The sequence below is a fragment of the Chenopodium quinoa genome, unplaced genomic scaffold (genome assembly GCF_001683475.1).
Source record: "Chenopodium quinoa cultivar QQ74 unplaced genomic scaffold, ASM168347v1, whole genome shotgun sequence".
Lineage (NCBI taxonomy): Eukaryota > Viridiplantae > Streptophyta > Magnoliopsida > Caryophyllales > Amaranthaceae > Chenopodium > Chenopodium quinoa.
Window position 1 is genome coordinate 1,348,470 of NW_018744704.1, and position 13,669 is coordinate 1,362,138.

Below are 13,669 nucleotides of genomic sequence, written 5' to 3' on the forward strand. Positions count from 1 at the left end.
AAAAATACCCAAAAAAAAATACTAACAAATTGACATTAAAAAGAAAAGTACACAATATCGAAAAAAAAATTAAAAGAATTGAAAATACACACAAAAACAAAAAAAATAAAAAAACATGCAATATAAACATACAAATGATGCAATATAAACATGCAAAAAGTAATTAAAAATAAATAACAAAACATGCAATATAAACATGCAATATAAACATACAATATAAACATAAAAAAAAAGTAATTAAAAATAAATAAATAATACAATATACAAATAATGGAAAATAAATTAAAAACATTACAAAAAATTAACAACCTAAAAATAAAAAAATTAATAACCTAATAAATAAAAAAACAAAAAAAAATTCAAAATACCCAAAAAAAAATTCAAAAAAAAATTAAAAAAAAAACCGGAAAGACAAAAAAAAAATTATTGGAAAAAAAAATTCAAAAATAAAATAAAAAAAAACCGGAAAAACAAAAAAATAAATAAATAAAAGGAGGGTGGCGCTTGTCCCAGACGCCAGTGCCACGGTGGTGGCGCCTGGGCAGGACGTCGGTGCCACGGTGGCGGTGTCCACGTAAGACGCCACCACCGTGGCACCGACGTCCTGCCTAGGCGCCGCCACCGTGGTACTGGCGTCTGGGACAGGCGCCGCCACCGTGGTGGTGGCGTCTGGGCTAGGCGCCGCCTCCGTTCAGCCACCTTTTCCGTTTTTTTTTTATAATTAACAAAAAAAAAAACAAACATTTCCACCTCGAAGCCCCCTTGCTCCGGCCACCGGTGCCGCACTTCCTTGCCTTGCCGCCTCGACATTTTTAAAAAATATTTTAGAGAGAGAAAGTTAGACTACAAAGTTAAGAGAAGATGGGAGTGTGTTTTTTACTACAGTAGAGAGTAGAGAGCAGATAAAGGTGTGTTTTTTAGTTTGAGGGCAAAAGGGTCATTTCACTTTTAATTTGTGGGCTTTATGTGGAGATTTGCGGGCGATGTTTAGCAGTTCACCAATTTAACGAAGGATTCCAAAGAAAGGTTAGTTATGTACTCCCTTAGTTTCGTTGTCTACATCCGTTTCATAATAATCGCAATATTTTCTTATTTAATAAGGGTCCTCTAGTATTTTATTATTTCTCTCTCCTTTCAACTCCATTTACATAACTTTTTAATTATTACTCTTCTACTAACAATTAAATATATCGCTACTAAGGCACTAACTATACTAATATGAAATACATAACAAGCACAATTAGCTCGCATTTTTTTATATCACTGAAATGCATGATAGAATGGACTAGGGAATCAGGGATCTGAAATTCATGTCCATTTTGATGTCGACATAATGATAATGATTAAAAATTTATCATGGACCAGAAGTCCAATGAAATATGGATTTTTAAATCCACACTATACAATGTCTTACATTATTTTGAGTCGTATGTCTATGTGCATGCGATAGGTTAACCTTTCTATAGTACTACTGGGACTCTTTATAGTACTATTGACACTTTATATATACCAATGTTGATATTATTAGCATTACAATTATTTAATTAATAATAATGAGTATAATTAAGGTTAATAATCACTTATTTTTCGATTAATATCTTTTAACGGGACTAGTTATCACAACTCTGCTACTTATATACCGAAATAAATTGACTTTTCAGTGTAATAGTCCATCCTGCTTCGCAATAACAATTATTTAATTAAAGAGTTGAACTAGTTGACAATAAAGTGACAATATAAAGTGTCAATAGTACTATAAAGTGTCAATAGTACTATAAAGAGTTGAACCTCCAGCGTTCTAAGCTTCCGGCTTAACCAAGGTAGCTGACCCCAACCTTGTCTTCCATAGATCAGTCACAACACATATCTAATTCGTTTCCTACCTTAAACCGTAGTCTTTAACCAAACAATTTTTATTGTGTTTATGATGAAAATTCTAAATAGAAAGATAACTCATTTGATATATAAGGTTCAAGCAGAAAACATTCCCTTCTTGATGGAAACTTTACAATTTAGGAAGATTACAACACTCATATTTTACAACGCAATGACTGAAAGTTTAAACAGACATGAACTAAACTAGAAATGGAGAGTCAATCTATTTCTTAAGGTGAGGATTTTCTCTAGAGAATTATCTAATGTTTTTATAAAATGCTCTAGCTAACTCCTTTAACTCTCTGCCTTTCACTCTTCCCCTCATACCCTTTATACACTTTCTATGGCTTACAACAAGTCATGACTCAGCAAGTGATTGTGTCCACTGCTTTTCTAAAGTCCTAAAGACACTTTAAAACAATAACAATTAATAAAACGTGGCTATAGTGAAAGTAGACTGCATGATTGTTGTTGTGGGCTCAAGAATCCATTATCTCATCCATCATCATGTCTTGTAGACCACCCTCGCTGTCTTTATTGTCATCATAGTGGACACGCATAGGATTCCTTCTATGCCAAGATTTATAACATATTTGACAGCATATGATTCGTCCCATATCATGAAAGTTTCAAACAGATGTTCATGGTCTTCAAACGATACAAACTTTCCACTTTCAATGTCTTCAAATTATTTGTAAATTGACTTAGTATTGTTTATTATATCTACTAAACATTCCTCGTATGGTGCTACAATTGTAGTATTTCCAACATGAACTATAACAGGGGGATTTTCAGTTCTTTTTATGAAATTATTGAGATATTATGAGATGTAGAAGAATCCCTGTGCCCTTTCTTCAGTAGGATTTTAAACACTTCTCAGACAAACTAGGATGGGATTCCAAACACTTGTCTGCACACAATTTTTAAGAGCTTGACCAAAGAGATAATTAACATTATTTTTCTAAACCTAATAATTAACATTAATAAAGGTAAAAAAAAGTAAATAATTTTAGAGGGTAAAAATATCCAACTACTATTCATAAAAGTTATCCTAAATTTTTAAAAGGTAAGGATAAAGAATAAAGTTATTGAATCATTTGTTCTAAAATTTGTATGTTCATCAAAATACTTTCAAAACTATCCTTTAAAAAATCCTTTCACATTTAATAGTATGCTCAATTCGTACCATTGTATATTAGATTATGACAACGTATTAAACTAAGAGTGATTAATCATATTAGATTAAATTATTACAATTAATTTTTTTAGTGTAATTTGGATAAAAGTTTCATCAAAGTATGTTTTCTGCGTAGATCACAGCTGCTATTTCATATATGTACAAAATAAAATACCAAGGAGAAAATCTTGCAGGAAACAGTTTAAGGTATAAACTTTTGTTTTCAACTACATAAAAATCACAACAGGTCAGTTACAAAGATCGAATATCCAACTGCTCGATAATTTGATTTTGTTAATGCTCATAATATGTTCAATGGCAGCCAGCAGAGATGCAGTAAAATGCAATAAACACTATTATATAACAACGATAACTTAAGTTCAGTTTGGCCTGTAAAAATCTGTTCGTGTAGTTGTCTTTTCCTTACAAAAGATCACAGGCAATAGACATTGAAGCTCGCTGACATTTAATGGGAGCAAAACTGATCAGTCTGAATTGAATTCCAGCAAAATACAACACTAGAGGCAGATTTTCGTCTGCTGAGTTTTGCAGAGGGGAGTGTTAAAATTAAAAAGAGGGGTAAAGAATGCCTATAACATACCACAAAGATCTAGCTACACACCTGGGTCCCAAAAAAGAATAAAGGAAAAAGAAAATCTAGCTAGCCATAACAGCCTGATCTGTCAACTGCAGAGCTTGTGTAGCAAAAAACCTGACATCGACATCTGGGTCTTCACTTAGCTCAATTAAACAAGGCTTAATAGTTTTCTCAACCACCTGAAAAAAGGAAAGTGTAAGAACTCAACGTATTTCAAAGTAGCTTTGCAGCAAATGACTTCCAAAATACTCATGGAACATCACTTGTTGGTGGATTGTTTGGGAATGATGAAAGCAAAATATATGGAAGCATGCACAAATCTTTGGGTTACTAAAATATGGGCCTTTATTATTATTTCCCTCTACATCAGAAAGGATAGGAGGCCAGTGAGAAAGTTATCACCAATTAGATAAGCTAACTAGCTATGTTGCTTAGACTTGGGAAGGAAGATCTTATATAACGCGGAATCAAATAAATGATGTGACTAGCTGACTGCTACATTTACAACAATGACTATCAACCTTGCCATATAATCATGAGCATTTTCAATTCCTAAAATGATTGAGCCTTTTTACCCTCTGCATTGAGGGAGGGGTCGCTGAGGAAGTTGTCATCAACTTGATGAGTCAATCAGCGAATTTGCTCAGACTTGGGAAGAAGGATCATATACAACATGGAATAGCATAATAGGAATATGGAATAGCAAAACAAGATCCCAAAATCAAACTGCGCCGTCCACTGCGTCAATATGGCACAGCATTACGCCATTAACCCTAATTATGTTAGTGAAAGTGATAAAAGATATACTTTTTAAACTAGCAAACCCAATCCATATATAAACTGCAATCAGAAAGACCTTTCTGTCCAATGATATACAGCGCATCTAGTAGACTAGTACATAAATACTCAAAAGAGCAAATACTTTTTACTTCTGTTGCCCTTTAGTCCTTGAATACGGAAGTATATTCAAACAACTAACACAACAAATCACACTATTTTTAACTGAAAATCTTACATTACCCTTTCTCCCTGAATGGAAGATAGGGTGAGAAGCAGAAGCCAAACAGAAATTTTAATTACCAAACAACATTATTTTCCAGAGAAGAAATTACTTACTGATTGATCAACGATAGGAATGAGCGACTGCAACACTTTTGCAACATTAAACTTTATGTTTGGTACCCTGAAGTGTGTAAAATTCAGATTAGCAAACCATTTGTGTATTGAAAAAAAATAAGGCAGTCCGCTAGATAATATTTTAAATAATTAAGAGAGCAGTAAAGCAAGATACCTGTCCTTTGATGCAGTTACAACTACTGGTAACAATTTGGAACATGTAATTTCTGCACCCATGACAGGGCCAAGCAGGGAAATTGCTTGTACAATTGTCATCCGATACAGATAGTGCGGGTTCGTAGCCATGTCTAGAACCTGTTGAAAAATATTACATCACGCCGCTAAGATATTTAAAACAGACTTGAGTGGTCACAGGTTCACAGTGAATCATATTTCTTTTTATAATATTAGAATACTTCAAGTCAAGAGACTTTCTATATACATTCCATATTCAAATAAGGTAATTAGAAATTTAGAATAATATATTTTGTTACTCATGGAGTCATGGTATTATACAGAATATCATATAAACATTATAACATCAAATTTAGATATGCATTTTCTTTTTTATAACCTTTTTTTTTTTTTTTTTTTTTTTGAAGTCAATTTCCAGGTGCAAATTTAAGAGTGACTTTGTGTCCAGGTTTAATTTCATAACATAATGTTTCCTTCTCTTATCATCTATTTGTAGTGCAGAAAAGATAAGTGCAGGCCAGAGAAAACTCTAGCAATGACATGTAGACATACAGGAAGATAACTAAATGAGAACAGCACTTTAAAACTTAAATTTTCTTCAAGAAGTCAAAAGTTAAATGTTATACCAATCAACAGAAAAAAAATAACATACTTGTGGGATTATGTGTTGCATTGCCCATTCTGGGCCAAATTCTTCAGCAAGGCGCTTAACATTATTTGCTGCAGCATCACGAATCGAATAGACCTGAAAAGCAAATGCCTTATGTTTCAACAAATTGAATAGAAAACAGTATCCACTCCAAGTATCATGCCATTGTATATCAATATAAAGAATTTCAGGGTCCACAATTCCCAATTTGCAAACTATTAAGGAAGCCTTTATCGGCTCGCGTGATTTTATACTAGGCATTTGACTTGCATTATGTTGAACTGTTTACATTTTTTTTTAAATCAAAAAAAAAAAAAAAGAAAGAAAAGAATAAGTCATGTCAAATTTTTTTTAAAAAAAGGGTGCTAGTTTCACAAACCTTGTCATTCAACCACTGCATGCATAGAGCACCAAGTTTGTCATCGAAGAATCCAACGCCCAACTGACTGGCCAACAAAGGTATGTATTCAATAATGGCCAATCGAACTCTCCAATGTCTATCTTCAGCAAGCTCAACAATTGCTGGGAGTAATGACTGTGATAACAAATCTATTCCAATGACCTGCACTATGAAGCATTGTGAATTAAGTTACAAGGAAATTACGACGCATACAAAAATCAAGGGAAAAGAAAAGCACACAGCAAAGCAAATGAGTTGAGAGAAAATGGTCTAACCAAATATAGAAACAGAAAAAACAAATAGATATATAAACGCTTTGTACAAACCTGATTCACTTGATCAAGCTTGCTGATTATGTTCAGACGTACATCAGGGAATTCATCTTTCAGAAGAGAGAGAAAGATGGGAAGAAGCTGCTCAATTGTAGCATCCTGTGACCAGGTACAAGAAGGTCGAGTCAATTGAAGGACAATCAATGGAATTCCTATTGAACAATTAACAATAAAACAGCTCCAAAAAGCTTTCAGAATAAAAGAAAACATAAATTATATGAGGCAGATCTTAGCAACAGAATCCTGGAAGAAATAAAGCAAAGGAGATCAACTAAACACCATAGGAAAAACAAATAGCATATTCTCAATTGGCTTCTTTCCAAAGGCACGATCAATTAAGATAACGTATGCACAACTTTCAAGGATGAAAGGGCATTACAGCCACATCGAATTAATGAAATGAAGACAAGTAGAAAACCAATCAAACAGCAATAACCAGAAAACAAGAATTCTACAAAAATTGCCAAATCATTATCTTGACTCCCAGACAGCATAAACCTTTTGTAACAAATGCATACCTCACAAATGTATAATCACCCCCTTTGTACAGCACAAATTGTGTCAGACATGAGATTGCGAGTGCACTTAGCAAGGTTCATATTACACCTCATATTCAGATTAAGTAAAGGATTTTCAATTAGCTAAATTCTGAGCAGATATACTCATTTTTCTATTGTTTACTTCATATTCTTCCAAAATTCAATTTGAATCATTTATCCATGTTTGGAACTCCAATGTAGACCTTTTACTTCTATTAGTTAGAACAAGAAAGCTAAATTCCTCTGTAAGAAGCAAATTCCAAATAGGATCCAATGGTCAGTAATTGAATTTCCCTCAATCAAGAGTAAATTGATTTCGAAGAAAGGGAACTAGTAGCGGGGTCAATTAATTCTACAATAAACAAATAAATATGGTCAAATCAAATGAGAGAATTTTGGTCATGAATTTATCGATTTGATAGATTGATCATGTTTAAGGTAGTTTGCTATTATCCGAATTAGTTTTAACTAGTAGATATGACCTAATTGTTAGGTTTTCTTTGAGTTTATGTTAAAAAATGGATATGGAAATTCCCCAATCTTTATCAGCAATTGTCCTAATAAGAACCCTTCAGTATATGCAGCTAAATTTAACTGTGTTTGATTGGGTATGCAGCTATTCACAGCTGCTGAGATGCATGTAAATGACTTTGTATAATCATTGACCTCATCCAAGTTCATATGAAATATTTACTCGATATTGTGTTTTCAGATATTTGTTCACTTCTTGCAATTAATGGTGACACGTCATTTACAAAATAATACTTATGTTAAATAATATAGAGCACAAGTAAATTGATTTCTCACCTTTCCTAGAATTGGTGCCATTCCCATTATAACTGAAGCCAGAGCAGAACGAACATGCTGAGAAGAATCTGATGACAATTCCTGCATAGATAAAAGCTTGTACATCAGCCAATGTATAAGACACACAAGGCAACAACTTCAATTGAATAATATAAAATCATTTAAACGACCTACACTGACATCTATCCAAATATACCTTGACACATGGGAGAATATGCTGAACTGCAAGTTCGGGATTCAAGATACGGCAAAATTTGGTCACTTTCCCAGCAGCAGCTATACGTACTTCTGCTTCATTGTCACGAAGCAGCCGAACATATGCAGGCACCAAGTCCGACCTAAACAGGATAATAATAACCAACAAGATATATTGAGGCAAATGATGGACATAAAAAGGATAATAGTAGCAAAATAGTCAATAGATACCTCGTAGGTTCAGGTCCAACTGCTTCACACAGCTCATAAAGTTGATTTGCAACCATATAGCGTACACGCCATGACTTATCCTGATAACATAAATTAATAAAATTGAATCACACATAATAGAAAGAATAACATTTTAACCATTTCACCCTCATAAACATATTTCATCTTAAAAAGAATACCCAATTCATGTAGAATTTGGTGTTTATCTTATGGTCAAAAAGATAAATTCAAGAGACAGATAAAGCAGCATAGATATCTGCAAGATGCTCATTGTGTTTTTTATTGAATATAATATAGCAATTACAAATATGACATACAATAGGTGTTCATATAGGGTGTGCTCAATCATGGTAGTTACTGCTTAAGACAATTTTTAATTAGGATAAACACACATACCAAGGGATAAAAACTTGTGATTTTGTGAAGTCCTCTACTATACAAGTTGACATGAATGTCGAGACTTTCCCAAAACATCTTTTAAACAGAAACCTTTACATCCTTTAGGACTTAAGATTCCATTATACGTGGCCAATGAGATGTACAAGCATATATGAAAGGCCACAAAAAATCCCCTAGATTCAACTCCCTTTCTTGAAAATAGGCCAAAAAAAAAAATTCCAACACAACCACAAACTAATGGATCCCCCCATTGCTATATGATAAGGACATCATGCAAAGTACAAAAATTACCATCGTCTCCAGCAAGGAACTCGACAATTAGCACAACGTGCAACGTGAAAAAGCAGTAAATACATGGGTGAAACAAAAAGAGTGGTCCTCCCCTGCCCAAGTCACCTCTTTAACCAAAAAGGCCAAAACCTAGTTCGGACCAAACATAGCACATGCAAGATGAAATTTTATTTACTAGACAGCAAACTGAAAGGACTATATACCAAAACATTATGCATTTCATATTTGCACATAATAATTTCAACACCATCGTAATATATACTTTCTCTGTTCTTTTTTACTTGACCTGTTTCTTTTATCACGCTTGCCAATGCAAAACTTTAACGATCAATAACTTGAATTCCCTGTAAGTAAAAATTATAAAATTTATATACTATGATAGTATTTATTGAGACGAATTCAAAAAGATCCCACATGAATATGTTTTTTCTTATATATTATTCACAAAAGACGGTCAAAGGAGGGGTGGTGAATAGTGTAAAAGTCAAGGCGGGTCAAGTAAAAAAGAACGGAGGAAGTATGTAGGAGATTTCTTCACAGAAATACATTCACAAATAATCAAAAGCATAAAGTGAAGCTGGCTAAGAATTCAATGTCAGAGTCTAGGAAGAAAACTTAATTACTTTGTAAGACACGTAAATTTTCAATACCTGAGAGAAATTAACTATCACAGGAAGAATATGTGCAATACAATCTTGTGGCTCCAAAAGCTTTCCAAGGGCTGCACAACCCTCAACAGCCAATAGACGAACAGAATCTTGATCTGAAACAAAGTTGTCTTCAATATAAATAACAATACAGTAAAATACATCCCTCTAACACCATATAAAACAGACAAAATGATAATCTAATATTATTATCAAGTTATAATACATCCTTCTGAAAACACAGACACAATGCGAACAGAAGCATAGAACACAGATAAAATGAGGGCACTCTGGTATTATTGTCAGCCATCGACCTCGGATAAAAGATATGAGAAATTTAATTGCCTCTCTTTCCTGGGTAAAGGGGTCCCATAAACCTAGCTCAAAATTGCACTGTAAAAGCAAGCATCACGTACCTAAAACAAATCCAAAGGGTTTGTTCAAATCTCTGAAACTAATTTTCATCATTTGGAACTTGTTTTTTTCAACTGATTTGTACAGATCTATACAAATTGCTATAAGTCAATTCTTTTTACCAATCAAAGCTGATTTTGCCCGCCCAACTAAAAGTGTGCTTTACTTCTTTACTGGTGTTTTTGTCAAATGCAGCTATATTATTTGTCTATGTAAAACTGGCTAATGAAAGTTGAATATTTACTTACCAAAAGAACAAAGGTCATATGCCTTACAAGATAAGAACTAACACCACGTACATTTACCAATGCGCACTAAATTTTGAATAAATTAAGGAGAGAGACTAAATAAGAGAAATAATAGACTTTTCTTTTTCACCCCCTAATAATTATCCCACGGTTACGCAACCTACCTCACACTTGTCAAAACTGATTTTCAATGACAAAACAAACTTATAAGGAGTACTAGAACTGATTTAGATAAATAAAAATGAGCAAGGCTTAGTCTTAATCAATCCATGAAATGCACAACATAGAATCAGCAGCATACAAAAATAGGAACTTTCATTTATGGAATTATCTACAATGCTGACTACTGAGTACATGTACAGACTTGCAACTTAAAATTAGTTTCAATCAATCTTGTGCAACTTCAAAAAGAGTAAAACATACCATCTTGTGTCAAATCCTCAAACATCGACATGATATCAGCCTTCAAATTGGTAGCATCAACAGTAGCTGCAAATTTACCTAGATTGCTAGCAGCTGATCTTCTGACCATTGGCATGTCATCTTGACACAGTTGGCTGTATGTTGTTCTCAACTCAGCTTTTATGTTATCTGGAGCGCTTGGGTAAGCAATATGGAATAAGCCACATGAAGAAACACGAGCAGTAAACCACTCACCAGCAGCCAACCTCTGAAATTCAATAAACACTGACCAGTTAATGAAACAGAAATAGATACATTCACTTTATGATTAATGTTTGAAAAGCAAGTACAAATTCTCCATATAATGACACAGCAAAAATTCAGCATGAAAAAGAGTTCAAGATGTTTGCTAAATTTAATTGGCATCAGTAAATAATCTTTGATCGGAACTTTATTACAATAATCATATAAGATAACAAACCTGAAGGTAAAGAGTGAGGTTATTTGATCATACAGACATAAGGCCTTAATTTACATAATTAGCATTCATACAAGCATAAAATTCATAACATCTCACCATGAATGTTAAGATGAGACCAAAGAGACGGATATAAAAGTCAAACAAACCAGCAAATAAAATACCTCCTCCATCCCAATCTACTTACCCCATTACCATTTCCATGTATTTTATGCAAGTGATATAGGAAATAGGATAAACATGGATGAGTGAGGGACCCAACAAAAGAGAATAAGTAGAGCAAAACAATTTTCTATAAAGAAAATGGGCAAGTAGATTAGAACAACACAAAAGGGAAAATGTAGTAAGTAAATTGGGACGGAGGTCGTATATCATCCATATGCCAATAGCAACAACCGCAAAGTGCAGTATTATTATGTATATTTCCCTACCATTTTACCCATACCAAATGCTATATAAATTCTTAATATACCAGCCACAACTATCATCAAAAACCATTCCCCAGAGTAAATCACCTAAGGTTCACATACCTATTGTCAAACACGACATTGACCTTGGAAGCAGTGATTAGCAAACTCCATTGTCATGTTTAGACTAAATATATTTTTTCTTCCAAAAAAGGTTCTTCATAAATTATCTTCAACAAAATATATACTCATCTTCCAACTACTATCCTAAACTCCACATACAAATTATCCAGAACAGTCTGTCAATGATGTGTTTCTCCAGTCCAAAAAATGAAAAAGAAAAAGAGAGTTCCAAGAAGACCAAAATACACAACTATGCTTTTATTAACTGTAGATACCCAAGCTGAACTAAGTACAACCGCGAGATGTTAGCATTCCAGACTTTAAGTCTTCGGCTTTCAATCATATGTTTGCACGAGAAACCGCCCCCCTATACCATAGCTGCCTTTACGAGGGCTATGCTCTGCTTTGCCCACCACCTGGTTACCAGTATAGAATAGAAGATTCTGTCTTCTTTTTCGGTTGTTAACCTGCTCAGTCCAACCAGAAAGACAGTCTCCTTCAGCTCTAATGCGGATCTGCCGATCATACACTGAACAGCAGCTGAAGACGAGCTCGTCTTCAGCACGGGCAAGGTCCCCCCGAGGGGGCTCGTAAACCAAGCACCAAACCCCAGAGCCTGTTGCCCCTGACTATCTCCCCGGAACGAGCCCTGTCCTAAATCGCTAAGGCTCGCAAGGGCACTATAACCCATACCCAATGAAATCATAGTAAGCTTTATGTTGCTAGTGTTTACATATACTTCAATTCTCTAGATAACTATACAATCTCAGATAGCAATATAGTGCATTTAAATTCATCAAAAACAATTGCATAGAACATAAAATCTAATCACAAGGAGTTATGATCTAACCTTGACCATAGGAATAAACGCGTCGATAAGATCAGATTCCCTCATCTGGGCACCAATTCTGCAAAGTGACTCGACCGATTTGTCCCTCACACAAGTCTCTTCAACACTACACAAGGTCTCCAAGGGCGGTAGCAAAACAGTAGCATGCTCCACACCCCCAACATATGGAATAAACACTCCCAACTCTTCGGCCGTAGCAAGAAGCACCTCATCATCATCATCATTATTCTCACTCAAGAACGGAATCAGTTCCTTACGGGTTCGCTCCTCCCCGAGAGCTCTAGCAATCGTTGAAAGACGACGAATCGAATTCAAACGAAGCTGAATATCCTCATTTTTCAGCTCATCAATTAAAACAGCAATTGGGTATAACGGTTCGTCTACCATAGCCATTATACCTCACCGATTCGAGATTTACTGTCAACAATTTACCCAAAACAACAAAAATAAGCAACCCCATTAATGTTTTTTCTCTGACAAACCAAATTTAAAAAGAAAAAGTACCAAATTTAACAAAAAACTGAATTCAACCGAATTAAAAGAAAACCTGAAATTGAATTCAAAGTTGAATGGGTACAAAATTAACAGGCAATTTAAGGATAGATCTAAACCTAAACTCGAAAAATTAGAAAACTTCAAAAAGATCTTGATTCAAACAAAATAAACCGCAAATGGGTCGGTCGAAAATGTAAAAAATAAGAGATCTAAATTACACAAAAATTAAATTAAATACCAAAAAAGGGAATCTGCAAAAAAAAATAATTGATAGAAATCTGAAACAATAATGTAGAAAGAAGAGAAAGAAGAGAAGAGGGGAAAAAGGGCGTACCAGAAAGAGTAGAGTTGAGCGTGAAGGTAAGTCGATCGAATGAGAGGGGTTCTGGAAAGAGATTAAATTCAGAGAGAAATGGTTCAAACAATGAAGAAATAATGGAAATGGAAAAGGGCATAAAAAAAATAAAAAAGAAGTAGAGTGAAAGGGTGAATTCCAGGGGAGTTAGCAAGAACCAAGGTTTCAAAATCATAAATTATGGAGACCGAGCCCACCGAGGGTGTGAGAAATTTAATTTAAAAAATAAAAAATAAAAAATAAAAAATAAAAAATAAATATAAAAATAAATAAATAAACACAAAATTTCATAAGTGGGTTCTTTAGAAAAAAAAAAAAATCATAACTGTGCTGCTGGGACTATTTATTCAGGGGTTACTCATCGGTTAGGGGTTACTTGGTCAGGGATGGTCAGGGGTTACTCGGTCGGTCAAAGATTACTTGATTGGTCATCGGTTACTTGGTCA

General features: G+C 34.1%; 1 protein-coding gene across 1 annotated transcript; it reads right to left on the reverse strand.

The window, feature by feature from the left end:
• Positions 1-3,384: 3,384 nt before the first annotated feature.
• Positions 3,385-13,399, reverse strand: LOC110702880 (serine/threonine-protein phosphatase 2A 65 kDa regulatory subunit A beta isoform-like). Its single transcript, XM_021880627.1, has 13 exons — positions 13,203-13,399; positions 12,374-12,790; positions 10,537-10,783; positions 9,455-9,567; positions 8,115-8,194; positions 7,885-8,026; positions 7,689-7,769; positions 6,337-6,441; positions 5,990-6,172; positions 5,614-5,706; positions 4,942-5,081; positions 4,767-4,833; positions 3,385-3,829 (listed from the first exon to the last, which is right to left on the reverse strand). The coding sequence occupies exons 2-13, from the start codon at positions 12,764-12,766 to the stop codon at positions 3,710-3,712; spliced, it is 1,764 nt and encodes a 587-aa protein (XP_021736319.1). The 5' UTR covers positions 12,767-12,790; positions 13,203-13,399; the 3' UTR covers positions 3,385-3,709.
• Between the last annotated feature and the right edge of the window lie 270 nt (positions 13,400-13,669).